Source organism: Mytilus trossulus, chromosome 1 (genome assembly GCF_036588685.1).
Source record: "Mytilus trossulus isolate FHL-02 chromosome 1, PNRI_Mtr1.1.1.hap1, whole genome shotgun sequence".
Lineage (NCBI taxonomy): Eukaryota > Metazoa > Mollusca > Bivalvia > Mytilida > Mytilidae > Mytilus > Mytilus trossulus.
In genome coordinates this window covers 32491865-32514315 of record NC_086373.1, presented here as the reverse complement: position 1 = coordinate 32514315, position 22451 = coordinate 32491865, and the positions used below count along the sequence as shown (strand labels likewise).

Genomic DNA, 22451 nt, shown 5'->3' with positions numbered 1-22451 from the left:
CACTGAACAGTGCAAAATATTCTCAACATATAAAAGTCTAAAAGGCAGTTTTATCAAATGTATGTAGGTCATTTGGAACTCATTAAGAATAATCTGCATATAAAATGGACATGACAGTTTTCCCCAAAATGATGAGAGACAATGCTTGAACTATAGATACAATGGAAGAGGTATGTAAGCAATGATTCTCATAATATCTTATTTAGTTCTGAATGAAGCAGGAATCTATAAATTCAGATATTTTGCGATATATTTATTATTTCGACATGAAAGGTTTAAATAGCATTATTAGTTTGCAGTATTTCCAAAACTCCAATGTGTGTCCATGGTTCTATACAATATTAAATGCATGCAAATATTTCTGAATTAGCAGAGCATCTAACAGATCTATCTCTTAATGATATAATGGATACAGTCTAATGAAAATTGAAATTTGTATTTTTAGTTCTTGGATATGGATTTCTTATTAATATACAACGTTTTACTACTATTTATGATTTGTGACCATGCCTGTTATTATATTACTCTCGGTAAATCAATTGGTTAAACATTAAAACATTCTGAATGTATAACATGTATAACATCAGTTGGAACAGTTTTGTCAGATGTTGATTTTGCAATATAATGTGCAATTGCCTTATAAAATTAAAATCACATTCAGCAATATAAACATACACTGACATACAACACTATTGAGGAAAAAAATACTGTGGATTCATTATTATTCGTTGGATACTAATTTTCGTGGATTTCATACGGGTGAACCACAAAATCAAATGTTCAACGATAACACATTTCCTGTAGGCTTTTATGCAGACTTTAGCAAAACCATGAAATTAAAAATCCAAGAAAATTTTCCATAATCCACCAAAATTGGTACCCATGAAAATAAATCAATCCACAATAGATAAAATTGATGTGTAAGCATCCATTTTTTTCTCTGTTATCTGTTTTAAAACCATCATCTTCAAGGCTGCCTTGTAAATCTCGATTATACCCTGGTATGTTTTCCAGCACTTAGTCCCAGTACTATGTATATCCATAATCGAGAAATCAGAATATGTAAAATGGTTTCTTTATATAACATTATCGAATGCTTGATGCTTCTTTATAGTCATTGCCATCAAGGTTAAAGAAGTCCTCTAATTTCCATTGTAATGTTTCAAATGTTGGTCTTTCCATTTCTTCCTTTCTCCAACATTCTAGCATTATTTCATAAAGAGTCTGTGAACAATTTGGCGGAGCTGGCATTCTATATCCATGTTCTACTTGGTGAAGCACTTCAGCGTTCGTCATACCTAAAAAAATAAATTTTAAGAGCATGATAAATTGAATAGTAAAAATCCTGATTTGTGAAGTATTGTGAGTCTAACTATAATGAAATTCCTGTCCTACATTAGAGCAAGCTTAATTGAACCAAATCCTTTTCATATGGGTGTTAATTCAGATACATAAGAAATTTAAGTAGCAACTTTTGAAATTAATCATAAACTTTTTTTTTAATACAAATAAGGCTGTTAGTTTTCTCATTCGAATTGTTTTACATTGTCATATTGTGCATTCCTACCACATCTTCTTTTTATATTGTTTTTTTGGTCATTTATTTTTCTCAAAAACATCTTCATTATCCCTTTACTTTCTGATCATGACTGAGAAAATAAGTCATCTGAAGACTGGTCTACTTTGTGTGGGACAGAGGTAAAATCAATGTTATGATCTTAGCCTCTTACAATACAGACTTGCCTTTGTTAGTCTTGTGTGTGATTTAAATATTGGTTCATTTGTATGTTTTTCAGAGTTTAATGTGGTGCCGATTTGGCTTGACAAGTATACATTATTATTGAGAGGCTAGCTGAAGCCCATTTTAGATGCCCGATTTTCTCATAGTATTGAAGAACCATGGGTAGCATTGAGCTGTTTTCTGCTCATTTCTCGAATTGTTGTTCCTTTTGACACATTCCAATTTTGAACAATATTTTTTATGTTATTTCTTCAAAGACAGATTTTTTATTGATTGCCTAAAATATTGAGATCATGATGTAGAGATCATACTTATATGATCATACATAATATAGAGATCATACTTATATGATCATACATAATATAGAGATCATACTTATATGAGTACCAAGACTCACCTGGATATGGTATTCTGCCAAAAGTAACTATTTCTGTAAGTAGTATACCAAATGACCATACATCAGATTTGATTGTAAATCTATTATAATTAGCTGCCTCTGGGGCTGTCCATTTTATGGGGAATCTAGCACCAACTCTGGCTTCATATTCATCTTCCTGTAAAAAAAATATTTTGTAAAATTTTCAAGATGTCTTTTTGATATAAACAATAATAAACATGCCCCAAGTCAGGAGCCTATGGCCTTTGTTAGTCTTGTATTATTTTTATTTTAGTTTCTTGTGTACAATTTGGAAATTAGTATGGCGTTCATTATCAATAAACTAGTTTATATTTGTTTAGGGGCCAGCTGAAGGACACCTCTGGGTGTGGGAATTTCTCGCTACATTGAAGACCTGTTGGTGACCTTTTGCTGTTTTTTTTTCTATGGTTGGGTTGTTGTCTCTTTGACAGATTCCCCATTTTCATTCTCAACTTTTAGAAACCCTGTTATATGGATATATACTATCCTAGAAAATAGATTCTTAACCAATAGGAACATATCTTTTTCCAAATGAGCATTATTTCTGAACAACTTTTAGAGCAAAAGGATATACATAACAGTCTTCTACATAACTTCCAGCTTTGATAGAACTTGCATTTTGATAGAACTTGCATCATTAGTATTTGAACAGATCCATTTTTCTTTTTATTTACCTTAAAGAGTTTTCATGGAATGATGTTTTTTTTTTAAATATTCAGTCATTTTCAGCTAGGATGCAGATATTGAAACTCTTTCCAAAATAATTAAGTTGTCTCTCCTGAAATTTGTGTCATTGGCAATGATACCAAATCTCCTTATCTTATCATTGTGTTTATATTTAACTCATGATGTCATTAAGTGTCATAGATTTATTCTTAAATAATGTGTAATTCCTGAAAGACCCTTCTCAAGTAATCATTTATTTTTTCCGATTAAGTCATGGTGTTCTATTGGGCTAACACCTTCTGTGGTATATCTTATATCAAAGTGTCAAAATATAAAATATTAATCTTTTGATTCATTGTTTTTGACAAACTGTAAAATACAGATGACATCACATAAACAAGTTTACCTTTATTACTCTGGCTAAGCCAAAGTCTGCAATTTTCACAATACTACTGTCACTAACTAATATATTTCTGGCTGCTAAATCTCTGTGAATATAATTCTGAGATTCTAGATATGCCATACCACTGGCTATCTGTGCTGCCATGTCTATCAACTGGGGCAGTTTTAATTGTCTGCCTTTACCTGAAAAAAATTTAAAATAAATAAATTGTCAACCAAAACATGATACATTTATAAACATAATGCCATAGATGCACTTCAAGGACAAATTTTCCTATCTTCAAAAGCTACAATTCTTTTTATATTATTGCTGAATATCGCCTTTTTGTAATGACGTGGCTTAAGATTAACATCTATTAATCTTATGATACTACAAATATGTTGTATACTTTCAATTATATGCTAGGAACCTCTAGCAATTTCACTTAAGGTGGGAGGATTGAAATCTTTTAAATTTTAACCTCTTCATGTACCTCTTTACAGATGTTGTGGGTGGGGGTGCCAATGGAAAAAATACATCTAAACAATCATCAAGGGACAAATAGTGGGGTTGTAATCTTTTTTTTTCTCCCTCAAATCTATGTGTGAATGTTCTTATTTTTTCTAGATGATGCGCCTTACTAAAAACCTATGGAATGCATATTGGTATGCAAAATGGGTTATTTTCTTTAAAAAAATCTTTTCAACCAAAAATCATTTTTCAAATCTATTCTCAGTGTTCATGTAGATGTTTGTTAAGTCATAACATATTGCATTTCAAATGGTCTCAAAAGTGCATTTTATTATTGATTTTTCCAGGATTTTATTTCTGCTTTTAAAACTGACACAATCAGATAAATTTTTTGATGTCATAAATGAATCTTATAGACACCCTTTGTAGACTTATACTTTTCTATTTAGTACATGTACATTGTAGACACATTAGGCAATTATTGATTTCTTCTGTTATTTTTGGACACCCTTTATAAAATATTACTTTCCTGTATTACTACATGTTGACACATAACATGCATAAGGAGATTATTGATCTTTAGTTTTTTGCAGTCTGGTATCACTCTATGATTTATACAATTATCTTGATATTGTACTGTTGCATCATACACTTTGAATATATGCATGCATAAATAATTGAACCAGGCCAAAACACCCTTGTATATTTTTGCCACTTGTAAGGGAAAGTGTTTCATTTATCCATTCGTTTGATGTGTTTGAACTTTTAATTTTGCCATTTGATTTGGGACTTTCCTTTTTGAATTTTCCTCGGAGTTCAGTATTTTTGTGTTTTTACTTTTTAAATGTGATAAATTCGAGCTGATATTTATCTATATTAACCTTGTAGGAAATCCAATAGACTTCCATGTTTCATTAATTCTGTAACAATAAATATTGGTTCATCTTGTGTACAGACAGCATACAGTTGTATTAATTTGGGATGTCGTAATTTCTTCATGATCTGAGCCTCGGCAAGGAAATCTTTGGCATCCATAGTACCTGAAAAGGGAAATTACTAATCTGATTATCTTTAATAATTGTAGGTGATAAACAAGTAAACTAGCTACAATAGTATGTTTCCATACATAGGCAAAACCACTACTTTACACAGTCACAATTTGGATTCACATCCGTAGAGGGTCAGTAGCAAAACATATCACTTGAAATATCCTCCTATATCAGAGGAACAAATTTTAACAATATATCTAACTTCAATCATAGTTCACTTCCTATCTTGATCACAAAGACAAAACTTCAGTCTTGACAATTAACTATTTCAAATTCTGTAATTGCTGCTAATTCTTGTAAGGGAATTTGTCATCTCATAGGATATCACTAAATTGAATTTTGGTAAAAGTTGAACATATGGCTCAAATGATAACATGTGGAAACCAATATTTGGTCTAAATTTCATCAATACCAGTTATGTCCTTGGTCACTTATTTATTGACCCTAATAACAATAGTTGTCTTTCTAACCCCATGTATCATAAAACCACTGTTGGTCAAAGTTGGACATATGTTTCAAAAGAAATCAGCTGGAAACCAAAATTTTGCATAAATTTCAGTCTATCAATAGCGCTTAAGAATTTGACCTTCAACCTTTTGTTTACAAAATCAATAAAGATCATAGACTTTCAAATAGGTGTTATCAAGCCAAGTTTGGTATAGGTATTCCTGGTTGTCCTTAATATTTCTCCCAGAAAATACTACTTGTGTCGTTATAGCCAGAAGCCTGAATGACATTCATCATGTTACAAGCTGAGTTTGAATTCATAATATGGTGACTCTCACCTCAGCTTACAAATGTTGATTACTACATGTCTCACTACGTATGTTAAAGTCTCATGTGTTGTCATTTCACCTTCCAAGTTTTAGTATTAAACTATCCCATGGTTTCATGGCTGAATTGTTTTAAATGTGTACATGTTGGTTCAGTGATCTTAGGTTACATATTTAATGACATTATCCTATGCTTTATTGTTTGTTTCTGATGTGTTGTTTTAATTATCTCAAGCTACGCATGTGAAACATTTACTTATGCTATATCTTAGATGTTGTTTTGGTTCATTTACCTGCAACATGTGCTAACTTACCTGGTTTTAATGTTTTGATTGCTACAGGTGTAGTACTGTTCCACATGCCTTCCCATACTTCACCAAACTGACCATGACCTATCTTGCGTAGAAGTTTCAGGGATGACTTAGGAATTTCCCATTGATCTTTTGTGTTGTATGATAAACCAACTGTCTGTGGTTTCTCAATCTGTAATGAAACAATTAAAATTTGATGGCTGTCAGAATAAATTATATTTTTTTGTTTTTATATTTTTTGTGAGGTAATTGAGGTTTTACGCTGATGGTAAACAAAACAGTTCTTATTCACCGTGACCATCCATCTCATTGTTAGACATATGATAGTGAAGACCAAATTATACAAAACCCATACTTTTCAACCAAGGGCTACGGATAAAAATTATTTTTAATTCATTAATATTGTAACACCCATTTGGTAAATATGTAGAAATACAGCACCAAAGTACAATATCAGTAATGACTTCTGAAACTTTAACCAGATTTACTGTACATAAGCTACTATTTACGTAATACCAATTAAAATTTCTATATAAATGTAATATGTAGGCTAAGAGATTTCTCACGGTTTCTGTTAAAACCATTATTTTACACTAACAGTGCAAATATTCATATTCATAACAATGTGTCTAATGAGGTAGCCTTTTATTTGTTTTGGACAGTTACAACTATTTTACTTCATGTGTTTCCTACATTATTTCATTGATTATGCTATCTTTCTCAGATAGTACAAGGTGCATAAATAATTTGTTTGTTTTCATGTGGTAGTACCATTTCCTTTGTACATAGTATAGTAAGTCAACAACAGAATTACAGTTCACCATATCCTTGTACACTTAAGATTAGTAAATATGACTTGAAACTAACATCAATGAATGCTCATACACTTTAGATGAGCATCGTTTAGCACAGACCAAGTCTGATGAAATAAAACGTATAAACTGTACTGGGGGGAATATGCTCATATACTTTAGATGAGCATCATTTAGCACAGACCAAGTCTGATGAAAGAAAATGTATAAACTGTACTAGGGGGAAAATGTTAAACATCATAGTGGGGGATAGTACCTTTATCAGGACTCCAGGATCATGTGTTTTTGAGCTCAGGATTTCAGGATTGACCCTTACGGGATCCGGAAATTCTTTTTTTCAGAATTTAAGTTGTCAGTATTTACTTTATTTAAATTCAGGACCTCGGGATTTCATGTTTTTAAGCCCGGGATTTTCGGGATCAGGACCCCTCCTATCCCCCCTCATTATACTGTGGAGAAAAAAGCTAAACATCATATACAAACAAACAACTTTTAAACAGGGAAGTAATAAAAATTTTGAAAATAGAAAACAATTTTTAGTTTCTGGTCTATAAACTTATACAGAAAAGTAAGGTTAGCCATGCATGTATGACATAGAAGTAAATATAAAACTAACTAACCCCTAAGCCATGAATGCATGGTTAGCTCTCCTTAGTCAGGTTAGCTTTAAAAATAAACCATTACTTAATACTCTAGGATTTAAATAAAATTGAGAATGGAAATGGGGAACGAGTCAAAGAGACCACAACCCACCCAGGGCTGTATCTGTCAAAGACCACCAATCTGTCTCCAGTGCAGCATGTAATGTTTGATTCCAAATTGAAATAATTCCTATTTTTTAACCTAAAACAATACAGAAAAGTGCTAGATGTTTTTTCTTTTCTAATTTCAAATAATTCCAGATTCTTAACCTACAACAATGTAGAAAGGTACCCGAAAGTTTCTATAAAAAAAAAATATAAAAAGGGACAGCTATTCTAACACAAAAAATTCTGAGCAATCTAGAAACTATTATTTATACCGGTACTATGTTTTATATAGTACTTTAATTAAAATTATAAAGGGACAGATAATTCAGATAATACCAAAAAATCTTGAACTACCATCAATTTTATTTTTGCTATAGAACTTGTATTGACAGGTACTAAATAGATTTTATTTTATTTGATTATCATCTGTTTTAGTCATTCTGACTCAGCTACAGAGTTCTATTAAAACCGATGAATCAATTCTGTACTGTGTTGTAAGAAATTGAAACAACAGAAAAGTGTATTTCAGCATTATCTCAAAACGTGTTCATTTTATTACAAAAGCAATTCCCCAAACAACTAATAAATCAATATGAATTACTAATTATCAACTAAATTTATCTTAAATCCTCACATTAAACATGAAGACCCAGAGATCACTTCATTAGCCGTTATGTAACGTCAGTGACAGACGGTGACTAATTCCTGAATCATGAACCAACCTTTTCTTTACCAATCGATATTATGTCAATATCTCAGAAAAAAAATGATATCAATTCATTAACTTAGAGAAATTAACCTCATCCAATGACGACACTTATTTATACACTCATTCATAAAAATTAGAAATTGACACGTGCACTGAGAAAGGTGGTTTGGTTATAATTTTAATTAAGAGCTAAATCCTTGTTGTTGATACTAGTTCAGCATTTATACCCTTCACCTTCATTCCAATAACCTAAATGTAAATTTCATGGAAATTCCAGGAAAAATAAATAATCGCCACATTCCGTAGTTATGAATTCCACAAAAGAAAAGCTCTTCATGAAATAATCAATTTTACTGTTCTTTATAACATCATAGCATTTGATTATGTCCAAGATATTAAGCTTTAAAAGACTTAAACAAGGTTCTGACCAATCTGTAGAAATCATATAATTTAGGATGACAATTATAAAAGCTGTAGGGTTGTACTTAAGACAGAAAAATAAGATTTCTTTGTTTCCATATTAAACCTGATAAGAATGGGAATACACCTACTATAAAATTCTTATGAATTATACTGCACATTATTACTTTTATGTTTACAAACTGAACTCTCAATTGTATAATAACAGTTTATGAAATAGTGATATATTTTTAATGAAATAGCCAGCTGTATGTTCCTGGTGAAGTGTTAAAGTTATGCTTGTTTGAATTTAGATGAAGAGTACCATGTTTCCTATTATTCGACTTTACAGCCAATTAACATATACCATATGTGCTTTTTCTGGCATTCATCATTTTGTAAACTCTTTTTTTAGTCTTTGAAGTTATGTTAAAACAAAGTTTCCCAGATAGCTAGGGTACAGAATTATCCTTTTGGTTACTTGTTTACATGTGACAGAATGACCAGGTGTCTGAATGCTGTCCAATTTGATATGAGATGAACCAATACTCAAGTCAATTTAAGCTCCTGTTATTTTGCATGTGAGGTCCATATAATAATAATTATATTATTTGGATTCATTTGTTTGCATGGGTGTTATTTACCAATTTACCAATTATTTTTGTGGATTGTGGGAAAAATGTGTTTTCCTGGATATTTGATCACATGATTTTACCACTGAGCCTACATACAGTCTTATAGAAAACTTGCACTTCAATGAACATTTAAATTTGTGAAACACATAAACCTTGAAACTCAGTAACCCATGAATATGAATTATTGAATCCACAGTAAATATCTTAAGAAATGCTTAATTAATTGCTTTGAGATTGTAGTGAGAGACGAAATCTTCAACATGATCCAAGTTCACCTATTTTTCAAATATCACTTGAAGTTATCCTTCAATGTGCATGAAATATTTCTACTTTCTATTTACACTAGAAAACAATCTTCTCCATAAATACATGTACATATGCTTGGTTAGTTTTTGTAGCTTTAAATTTCATAATAATTAAAGTTATCTATAAAAATTTATAAATCCTGACTTATGAAAGATAAAGAAAACATTTAAACAGATCCTACAACACATGAGTAGATTTTTTATAATAATGATAATGTAACATAAAATAGTCTTTTTCTAAGAATTTTCATAAAAAAAAATTACTTTTACATCTGATGATATTAAATAGTGTGGCATACATGGAATATATACCAAAATCTTTCTAAGAATTTCAATCAAAAGAAATGATATTTAATGTTGGGTCATAGAGTATACAGTTGACTAACTTTTGTACTGTAAATTATAAACTGAAATGGGAGAAGACTATATAAGTTTGATTAACTTGTGTCTCATTCCTTTTGTACATTTACGCCAATAAAATATGTTTAAACTAAACTGAAATGGTATTTTCCTGAATATATTCAGTATACGTAGAATCAGTATATACATATACATGATATATTCATCATTTTGTATGAAAAGAGTTATGAACTTAAAACTAAGATGTACTAAAATGATACAAGCCCCTTACATACCACACAGTGTGTATTAAGTCATTTTAAACACCCAGGTAATTACATGTATTAGTACTAGAGTGACCGATGTCACTGTTATAATGGATGGGTTTCACATCACCGAACATAATAAACATAACAGTGTAACATCTTAAAATGTAAAATGATACCCTGTACTTTATGATTTATAAAAGCACAAAAATTTGTAAGAAAACAAAAGAAAACATTTGTAACCAGATGCTCCGCAGGGCTTAGCTTTATACGACCGCAGAGGTTGAACCCTGAACGGTTGGGGCAAGTATGGACACAACATTCAAGCTGGATTCCACTCTAAATTTGGATTGTGATTAAATAGTTGACACAGCATAGGTTTCTGACACAGAATGAATGTATTCAAATGAACTTAAATTTTTTGTTTTCTCTTAGAGCAATTCACTATGCTGTTGAATATTAATCCTCTCAAAAAAATGTTTGAAGAAATTTTCTTTTTATTTATGAAATTTCAAATGAGAAAAATTGAACCCAATTTTTTAATCACATCCCCCTTTCCCTTATTCCAAAACTAATTTCAATTAAAATATTCTAATGGAGTTTGCAACAATTACTACTCATTTAAATACATCATAAAATATTAAGATGTAAAAAAACTGCTTGTTATCACTGAATGGTAAAGATTATTTAAATTTATCAGTTGGTAGTAAAAAGTGAATATACATTGTATATTGTATATAACAAAGATTTAAGTTGATTCTGGACAAAGAAAGATAACTCCAATTAAAAAAAATTCTTGCAGATATTTCTTGCTTACTATACTGGACAAAGAAAGATAACTCTTAATTTAAAAAAAAAATTGTTATTTCACAATATTGTGAAATTAGATATTTCTTGCCATTGCACAATACTGTGCAATTGAAAAGACTTGCTATTGCACAATACTTAATATAATAATTTTAGATCCTAATTTGGACCAACTTGAAAACTGGGCCCATAATCAAAAATCTAAGTACATCTTTAGATTCAGCATATCAAAGAGGCACAAGAATTTAATTTTTGTTAAAATCAAACTTAGTTTAATTTTGGACCCTTTGCACTTTAATTTAGACCAATTTTAAAACTGGACCAAAAATTAAGAATCTACATACACAGTTAGATTTGGCATATCAAAGAACCCCAATTATTCAATTTTTGATGAAATCAAACAATGTTTAATTTTGGACCTCAATTTGGGCCAACTTGAAAACTGGGCCAATAATCAAAAATCTAAGTACATTTTTAGATTCAGCATATCAAAGAACCCAAAGGTTTCAATTTTTGTTAAAATCAAACTAAGTTTAATTTTGGACCCTTTGGACCTTAATGTAGACCAATTTGAAAACGGGACCAAAAAATAAGAATCTACATACACAGTTAGATTCGGCATATTAAAGAACCCCAATTATTCAATTTTGATGAAATCAAACAAAATTTAATTTTGGACCCTTTGGGCCCCTTTTTCCTTAACTGTTGGGACCAAAACTCCCAAAATCAATACCAACCTTCCTTTAATAGTCATAAACCTTGTGTTTAAATTTCATAGATTTCTATTTACTTATACTAACGCTATGGTGCGAAAACCAAGAAAAATGCTTTTTGGGTCCCTTTTTGGCCTCTTATTCCTAAACTGTTGGGACCGAAACTATTAAAATCAATACCAACCTTCCTTTTGTGGTCATAAACATTGTGTTTAAATTTCATTGATTTCTATTTACTTTAACTAAAGTTATTGTGCGAAAACCAAGAATAATGCTTATTTGGGCCCTTTTTTGGCCCCTAATTCCTAAACTGTTGAAACCAAAACTCCCAAAATCAATCCCAACCTTTTTTTTGTGGTCATAAACCTTGTGTAAAAATTTCATAGATTTCTATTAACTTAAACTAAAGTTATAGTGCGAAAACCAAGAAAATGCTTATTTGGGCCCTTTTTGGCCCCTAATTCCTAAAATGTTGGGACCAAAACTTCCAAAATCAATACCAGCCTTCTTTTTATGGTCATAAACCTTGTGTTAAAATTTCATAGATTTCTATTCACTTTTACTAAAGTTAGAGTGCGAAAACTAAAAGTATTCGGACGACGACGACGACGACGACGACGACGCCAACGTGATAGCAATATACGACGAAAATTTTTTCAAAATTTGCGGTCGTATAAAAATTATTCTCAAATATTACAAGTACAGCTTAACAAAAGTAATTTTGGAGCAAGTTCAATTCGTTTATCCTAAATTTTCATAAAAATTTACTAGTGAACCTTTTGAAACAAAAAAATCTATCATTTTTTCTATATTGTTGAATAAAAACAAAATTGCTCCTTTAATTTTTGGTCAGCATAATGTGTTGGATTTAAAAAGATGAAATCATCCAATTTTCATCAAACAAGCTTGATGTAACTGTATCTTATATGTCGAAAGTGTTTGATGTTGTTATTTGGGTGTTTCCTCAACTTTGATCAAACATAGCTTATCATGCATTGTGTAGAGGCCTTTTATAGCAGCCAAGTTAAGATTAAGAATCTTATAAGAAAAGGTCACATGATTAGTGCTTTACATGAAGAGAATGTGTCAACTGAAAACCAACTATATTCTCATCAAATCTAGACTTCATTTGCGTTCATTTTTTTAAATAAATAAGGCCTTTAGTTTTCTCGTTTGAGATGTTTTACATTGTCTTATCAGGGCCTTTTATAGCTGACTATGCAGTATGGGCTTTGCTCATTGTTGAAGGCTGTGCAATGACCTATAGTTGTTAAAGTCTGGGTCATTTTGATCTTTTGTGGATAGTTGTCTCATTGGCAATCATACAACATCTTCTTTTTTATATGAGACTCAGAGCATATATTTGAACATGTGTTTCAATCTAACTGAGAGTAAGAATTGTAAAAAGACTATCATAACATTGACTCTTATATTTCCCAAATCAAAATGAAATACTGAGGTCAATTGTAAATTTATAAAACCACAAACAAAGCTTCAATCACAATCTACAGGCCAACTACACTGCAGAAAAAAAAGACAAAGACAAAAGAGTATGACCTAAAGGATATTACTTTCAAGTGTGTGAAGCTGCTGAGTTCATACCCAGACAGATCAATACGAAGACTTTGACCTCTCTCTAAAACTGGCAATCAATAAGTGTAAAGACTAGTTTGTTTGGAGTCAGAAATTGCTTAAAGTCCAGTGGCAAATATTGTATGCCTATTAAGGTTGAAAAGGATCATGTGTCTGTTTGGAGTGACTTCAGAAAACATTACTTTGTAAGCTAGCTCATCAGATAACTCACTTAAGCATGTTTGTCAAGTCAAAAGCATGGTATTTCTATATCATGTATATCAAAATAAAAATCACATGCAACCTATTAATACAATTTATAAATCAAGAAATATCAAAAGTGTGGATATTTGTAAGTAAGAGCACTATATAGCACTGCTGAGTTAATATGGCCATCTGTTACAAAAAACTTTAAACAAACAGAATATAACAAGCCACAAAAATTTATCTTTAACAGTTCAGCAGGTCTGTACTCTGACTTATTAAATGTCAAGTATTTGTCTCATTTACTTTTTACTATGAAAAATGCATGAAAAAACCAAACTACCCATAACACTTCGGTTTTGTACATTTCATGAGCAGAAGATTATATAATTTAGTCAAATACAAACTTATAACCCCATCAAAGTATCATACATAACATAAATTTCAAGAAAAACCACCACAAACTGACCAAAAAAGACTCATTCTTGTAAGAGTTATCTCCCCTTCCAATATTAATTTCCATAGGAAATTAAAAATGCTGATTTTGAGTTTCCCTCAAGTTAGATTTTATGGGACTTTTTTCTGTGTATATTAAGGGCATAATGCTATAGATAAGAACTAAAACATTTTCTGTTGCAATTAGTTCGAGGTTAAATCTTAGTTTGACTGGATATAGGAATCAGTACAATTGAATCAATGTAATTCTTAATCCACACTGTGTATAGAAATTACACAATGTCACACAATGTATATGATGACAATTTGTTCATTAATAATTCTTCACATAGTGTTTGGAGGAAATATAGAACATGACACAAGACTCTACTTAAGTTACTAGGTGTATTTCATAGTATCTCATTACAAACCCAATTCAAAATGTATAAGTACCAACTTCCACAAATCTTCATTACAAGTTAAAACACTTCTTATTGTTCATTAAACTGACAGCTATATGACTACCGGTATAACATTTGTTCCAATGACCTGCAATGACTACATCCGTGTCATATACTATCTTTTAACAATGAGACTGTAGCTAATTTATTTATCAATTGTTTAGTATTTCTGTTGAAGACAGTGGCATTGAGCAATGTTTCCCAAGTGAATGAAGATTGCAGTTTTAACACTTACAATTTTGGAGCCGTAGTATTAAGGCCTTAATATCCAAAATATTGTTATTATGCTGCTATGGCTCTCCATACTTTTGAAGGTCAACTTTAATGTCATTTATTTCTTAGTGAATGCATGTTATATCAATCTTACACCATTTATGGTCATTTTTCTCAGTTCATATTGAGCTCGAATAAAACTGGGTTTTTTCTAAGGGTTACCTTTCTGATTTTTGGTCCAATTAAGATATCATGTAAATACAAAGGATTCATAATGTTACCTCAAACATTTAATTTTGGATAAAATCAGTCATCAGAACTGCAATTTCGTACTAGGTGTTGTTTTATTTTTGATAATATTGTAAAAAGTGTAACACTTGTTGATCCTAAGCAATTCAAAACGGTTGGTCAGTCCTTAGTTACGACTAGTTACTATGGACTTTAAGCCAATTACAATAGCAACATGAAAAGTGCATTACAATCTGCATTTTATCATTCCTGAAAATTTTTGTATAATATATCTAACATACTGAAGGTAAAAACCTTGAACCAAAATTATTGAAATTTGTCATACTCGTACTTTCAAATTCTTGGACAAGTCTATTAGTCATCATAAAATATGACAAGTACATGATGCAAGTGCCTGAAAATGTCTGAAATTCATTGGGAAAGCTGACAGTGGAAACTGATTGTATAATTGACATGCAGGTATAGAATAACTCTGTTTGGTATTATTTCTATAGAAATGTTGTTTTATCTGCATAATTAGCATTCAATTCAAATGATATAACAAACCTATTAGAGATACAGTGCATGGACATAAGTATTTGTCACCTACATTTTTTGGTACATGTACATTATTTATGTACATTGTAACATGTAATAACATATTTTCCCCATAAAATATGATGAAGGTGTTTATGGTTTGATTTTTACAAAAAAAAGGCGATGAAAGATTCAAAATTGTCTGTGGTAGTTTGTTTGGTTTTTTTTTCTGGTCATAATTTTGAATTGAGATGTGTTGGCCACACCCAACAGGTGTACTTTAAATAGTATAATTCAAGGTAATTATAAATAAATGGACCATGACTGAGTGGACAAGAACCATTAATCTCCACAGAAATGGGATGTGCCAATGTTAACACAATTGCATACCAAATATCATTGACTAGTGGCAGATCCAGATTGTTTCATAAGGGGGGCCTGCTGACTGAGCTAATGGGGACCGGCCCAGTTGTTCTCCAGTGTTTCCCTATATAATCAACCAAATTTTTCCCAATAAGGGGGACGCCTGTGTTGGTTGACCTATAATAAGTGGTTCCACTCTAACTGACTTTTAAAATCGAAAAAGTTACATTTTATGACATCAACTGAGGATATGCAATAATTGTCATAAAATTGAGAATGGAAATGGGAAAAATGTCAAAAAGGCAATAACCCGACCAATGAGCAGATAACACCCAAAGGCCATTAATGGGTCTTCAACGCAGCTAGAAAATTCTACACCCTGAGGTGGGCCTTAAGTCTTGTTTCTACTACTGAGGCTTTGCCGACCAAGAAAACATCTTTGTGGCATTTATGCATCTATAGTGTTCGAAAGATTATTAAAATTCATGCAGAAATGATGCTGGGATTATTTCAGTGAAAAATGTGATTTTTTATGAAATAATTCATTGAAAAATATCAAGAAACAGGTAATTATGTCCTTGCACTGTACAAGCTAAATGTAGGAATGTTTAAATGTGTAAAACTCATATTTACTACAAATAAATCAATATAATACTTGATGCAAAAAGTTAAGAGCTTGCATGTACTATAATGTTTTATATATTGAACTTCACTCAAAGCCAATTAACTGTAATTACATGGGAAAAACTCTACTAACGTGTTATACATGTAAATCGCTAGATATTTCAAGCTTCATCATCCATGTAACAACCTAATGAAGTTAACTGTTATTATATAATTCATCTAATAAAAATGCACATATTATCATGGTAAATTAAGAAAAGATATGTGGGGTAAATGAAATGTCTGCCTACCCTGGAAATCTGTAATAGAAACATTGCTTTGTATGATAAAAATACTGGATTAACAAGCTTAAGTCCCTAATGGAAAAAAAATTAGCTGCATATTGATGTCAAACTCAATTGAAGAAATGCAAAGAAAATTTAAAACAGACAAATTCACATACATGTATGAACAGTATACATTGTACATGTAACTATCACCTTATTGTGAAAATAAATGTATCATGAAGCAAGAATTAGATTTGGGACAGCGACACAAAAACAGAAGAAAACTCATATGACATTTAGAGGTCAACATAAATGTATCTAGTCTTCAACAAAAGACAATATCAACTATGTTTAACAGAAACTACATTTACCAAAGATTGGAGATAAACACAAAATTTGCTAAAAAAGACCAAAGTCACTAAGATATATAGTACCCGTATTTGTAACTTTAGAAACTCACCAAACTAAGCTATAGACTAAGGGAAACTGACAATGACCAGTGCAGCTGGAAGTCTTGATTTTGTACAAGTCCAAAAGTTAAAGTGTGTGCCGAATTTCACCAAAAATAAGGAATATTCAACAGAGTTTAAAAGATACGTAACATTGTATGAGAATTGTTTTTAACCATCAAACATACAAGACATTAAAATTCTATGATAGCAGTAAATTATTACTTTAACAATAAGTCTACCAGTACTTTAGTTTGTGCTGAAGGTGGATATATTGTGATTATACTGGTTGACAATAACAGTTCGTCATATTAGAATTGTACATGTATTTATTGTTCCATGCATTATTGAAAATGAACAAATTTTCCCTTTATACACGTAAATTTACAGAAATTCAAAATGACCACAAGCACAAACAGCAACAACAATTATAAACAACTTACCTGAGTACATGGTTTTCTAAGATTAACACACAGTCCATCAGCCTCCTCTGAATAATGGTCTACTAATTCTGATAATGTTCTGAATGTCACTCGTCTAGCAATGAAAATTCCTCCCTCATCAAGTTGCCTTATTCTGTAATGCTTTACTGTGTCTCCATCTCTCACTGAAATACAAAGTCAACATGCACATATATATATAAATTTGAGTAACATTTCATTTAACAGGTACAGATCCAGGAATTCAGAAAAAAAAGAAGTCAACATTTGGAGTGAAACTTGTAAAAATTGTATACACTTATCATATACAAAGATTCATAAGCTCTACCCCCTCCTCCTAATTCCACCTGACTTTACTTCTTTACTTCTACCAAAAGTAATAAGAAATATACTAAGAACACAAACACACACATGTATTAGCAAATTTATGATACATATATATTCAAATCTCACTTTTGGTTGTGGCAAACTTTAAGTTAGAGAAAATAAATGAAAAATTCAGCAATAATTCCATTTTCAAAAGGGCATAACTTTAATAAAGGTAACCATGCCCCCCCCCCCCCCCCCCCCCCCATTTAAAACTTGATCTGCATTTAGTACAGATGTACAAACAGACGGACAAGGGTATAGCTTAATGCTCCCTTTGCTCATGTTGCTACGAGGGGGCTCTTAAATTTATTAAAATTAAATGAAATGTGATGAGAGCTGACTAGATGTGTTTCATCATATCCGGATCCCCTGCCTAGAATACATTATGAGGTACATGTACATTGTACATGCACATTTAAAAATTAAAAAAAAGACATAGCATGATTTCTAATGAGACAACTCTCCGCCAAAGATCAAACATATTGTAACTACATGTAGAGTGTTTAGCTGCACAGCTGCAAAATGTATCAAATATGTGCAAGACTAATACCATATACATGTACATGTAGTTAGCACAATAATGTAGTTTGTACATTTTTTTTTAGGTGTAAATATATGATGATAAAATTGAGAATGGAAATGGGGAATGTGTCAAAGAGACAACAACCCGACCATATAATGATGAGTTTACCTGAAAGTGAATAGTCATTTCTTCTACTTTCACTGTCTCTGATCAAAAATGCTCCATGTTCATTTTCTGGTAATAGAAGTTTCTTTTCTGCTTCCACTCGTTTGATTTTGCCAAAATACCATCTGCATGAAAAAAGAAAACAATTTTATTTTTTTATGGCATATCTAAAGTACAATGTACATTGTACCAGTCCAAGAATTTTACATACAATGTATACATGTAAATTTCAATACATGCAAAAAGTTTGAAGGATGACAGTTAAAGAATTGATAAACTCAAAAAGTCATAATAAGTACTGTGTTAGTGTGTATTCCTGTGAACATGGTTAATGGGGTCACAATTTTTAGGGCAATATAGAACTAAGGATAATATAAACTCGATGATGGTATATTACTCTCCCCCTAATCGCTATTTGGAAAATTATATACATGTACATGTATGCTGGTCTACCTGAGACCTGCCCTACTTAACTATTGATGTAATACAACATACACTTTCCCATTTTGGCAGCAGATATTTTGTATTATCATGATTATGATGTCTTCATTTACAGGTACCTTTGTGATGGCCAGTTATCGTTATGGTAGACAAATACACCTTATCGCTGTCTGTCCCCTATTTCTCGAAATCACACAGATTCCTGTAAAATTTTTACGTCATAAAGCAAAATATCTGACGCAACAATGGAAAAGTGATTGTTGTGTGCGTCAAAAGTTCAATCGGCCGGGTCAGCCGGGATTAGCGATAAGGTGTATAGCGCTGGTGTATTACAAATCAAGTTGATGGTACATAATTTACTTCAGTCAGAGCTCAGACATAAATAAGTCTGATTCTGCTTTTGACTCATAGAGGTCTGAGTTTGTAAGTTTTAGGATTTGTCTCCCTTTAATGTAAGACAAATATTGACCTAAATAAGTCAAATATTGTTAAGCAAGAAATAATTGACCAGAATCAAAAAGTTGCAAATATCGACTCCTACAAGTTGATAAGTGATCAAAATTGGTTAACTTCAAGACCCACGCATATTTATAAGAAGGTCATGCATCTAAATCAAATAATAACCACATTGAAGGACAATGCTTTGTCTTCTAAAGAAAAATATGAATGAGAGTCTAAAAAATCGGAGATAGTGTTAATTAACCTTACAATGCAACCACCTGCAACCACATTTAATGAGGTAAAACATCTGTGTTTAGTAAAGATGTTCAATTAGACAATTAAATATAGATAGCTCAAGTTCTTGTGAACCCTCAGACAGGTTTTTGCTGTCATAGGTGGTGTAGTTTGGCCACCAAGTAAAATTAAGTATTTTAATCAACATAAATAGACCTAAACAAGTCTGTCATTTTCTGACTTAGATAAGTCTAAAATTGAAACAACATTTTTATGATAAATACATTTTTAGACTTCTTGAAGTCAAAAACAAAAAACGACTTGTTTATGTCTGAGCTCTGACTGTACTTACGGTTCAGACTCTAAGCTTTTCAACTTGGCTACATAATTAGATGGTATATATCCTTCCTTCTTTGACAATCTTGATTTAGCATACCACCAATCTCCTTGTGTGTCATTGAGAATTTCTAGATGCTCCCCTTTTATAAAACTTAAGTCCTCAGCTGTTCTAGCATCATAATCATAAAGTGAAATAAATATTTTGACATTGCTGGTTGAGGCTTCACTAGCTGATGGTTCTGCAGGCTGCGAAGAAACAACAGAAACAGCCGGACTATCAGGCTGTGGGTTTGTTGTTATTGTTATCTGATTAGGAGATACAACAGCTCCATTTGGCTCGGGTTTTTTCAGCTGAACTGCTCCAGTGGCTGGAGATGATGAATTGTTAAGGTTTGAATTGTCTGGACACAAGCAGTTTCCCATTTTAGAAAATCATCAAACAATATGACATAAGTATAATATTCATTCTTTCATCTTGATCACATTCTTGTTAAAATATCATATTCTACTAGATTACTTCCGGAAGATTGTTGGATAGTTCCGATCGATGATCCATTGACATGATGAGCCGGCGAATTCCGTTCGACATTATTATTAATCCGCGGAATTAGGACATGATTAGATTCACCATGTATTTCAGTGAATTCGACAAACGATCTTTCTTTTATATATTCAAATAAAATTCAATATTTCTAATGAGTTCATTATTTCTTTTTTTAACTGCATAATTTTCATAAAATGCGGATTAATTTATGAAGAACTATTTATAACAGGTGCCCGTCTAAACCGAAATAGAAAGAAGAATTTGATTGGTCTAGTTACCAATAGAAATAAATTGAGGAAAGTTTTCTCCAATCCAAAATCTTGTACCATATATATTACTTATGAGTCATGTCCTATTTTCAAAGTACTGTTATACGAGACCTCGTTATGCTGTGAACACCAATGTCCTATTTTCAAAGTACTGTTATACTGTGAACCCCAATGTCTATCATAGGTATACTTAGTTAAATTTGAGGCAAAAAAAAATTTGAGGCAAGTTTATACTGTTCTGGCAGTTGCAATTTAAAGATTGAAGTTAAGAAAAATAGTGTACCGCTGTATACATTTAAGACTCAGAGGCGGATTTAGGGGGTGGAAGGGGGCCCGCCCCGTTTTGGTGAAATATGACCGGACAATTTGGACAGTGCAATGAAATTAGTTTTTCAGACAACATTGAATTGTTTTAATATATATTTAGGTTTTGCATGTATTTAGTTATTCTAGACTTTGTCGTAAATTTAGGCATAAGTGTTTTACACGGATTGTGTGTCATAATCTTGGACAAAGGTCTTAAATGCATTTACTCTATTTATCTCATTATTTATTCTCTGTGACAGTTTGGACTATAATTTACAAATACGTGTCGGACACTATTTACTCTTTTAATCTATTGTTATTTCTAATTTGTCATCTGTTAATCTGCTTAATCCTTTAATTGCTTGTGCTTATATATATTGTTATTGTTTGTATGTTACATTACATTTTACTTTGGAGTTTGTTGTTCGGTCTTGCCGGACTGCTGAAATAAAAGTTTAAGGAGCGAAATCTTCCTTCTTTATTTACATTTAGTCGAATAGCCATTTTACCCGGCTATATCTGGTGTTAGGATGTACGGGCAACGGATCTCTCGGATACCTTGTTCTACCTGTGAAGCTGATCCCCCAGCAAACAGAAAAATGGATATGCAGAGAACCAGAAGTTTTGGCCGAGACTGGAGATACCAGATGCCTGATCATGGAACTACCTGTCAGACAAGAAACTTTCAACATATGGACAACTGCCTATGTAAGTTTTGTGGAAAGACTGTGAACAATCAATTTCATTTTAGACAATGTATAGCAAAAACGTCATTTTGCTATAAGTGCAGAAATTTTGGACATTTCGCCAGAATGTGTAACTTTCATAGACGACCGGACGTGAAAGTTGTCAAAGTTAAATCGAAATCGAAATTACGTCGCGACGCAGAAAGGATGAGGATATTCAAAGAAAACAAAGCTATGTCAATTTTTCCTTGTGCGGAACTTACTACTATTGAACTGATGGATTTCTTTCCCGCCTTTAATTATGATAGAGAATTCATTGATAGTGTTACACTCAGGCACGACCGAGTGCATTCAGAGAGAGTGAAGTTTGAAATCAAAAGTGTTCAATACGAAAATAAATTCAAAGAGCTGAAACAAGAGCATAACAGTGTAATTCGCAATTTAGAAAAATTTCAAAAACAAGGTGCAAATGATAAAAAAGAAATAGAAAAATTACAGGAACGCAATACGGATCTTAAAGCAGTTCATTCTCGGATATACGATCAAAGATGTAAAGCCATCGACCAGCAATATCAATTACAGCGCGACAAAGAACGTATGTTGAATCGAATCACAACACTAGAAGACGAACTGGACAATATTCGGGAAAATACAAGAGAAGATAATCATCCAAACCAAAACTATCGTTACAGAGGACGCTACAATCACAGAAGAAACTTCAGGAATAATTTCAATTGAATATAATATTAAGACCCGGGACGTGTCTTCAGGGGCCGCGGGAATATATGACCGGACAA

The 22451-nt window shown here is 31.8% G+C and overlaps 1 protein-coding gene across 1 annotated transcript; it reads right to left on the bottom strand.

Annotated features, from left to right (window-relative positions):
* Positions 1-513: 513 nt before the first annotated feature.
* Positions 514-20589, bottom strand: LOC134721778 (tyrosine-protein kinase Src42A-like). Its single transcript, XM_063584992.1, has 8 exons — positions 19863-20589; positions 18398-18519; positions 17341-17504; positions 5815-5983; positions 4560-4718; positions 3232-3410; positions 2139-2295; positions 514-1298 (listed from the first exon to the last, which is right to left on the bottom strand). The coding sequence occupies exons 1-8, from the start codon at positions 20270-20272 to the stop codon at positions 1087-1089; spliced, it is 1572 nt and encodes a 523-aa protein (XP_063441062.1). The 5' UTR covers positions 20273-20589; the 3' UTR covers positions 514-1086.
* Positions 20590-22451: the final 1862 nt, after the last annotated feature.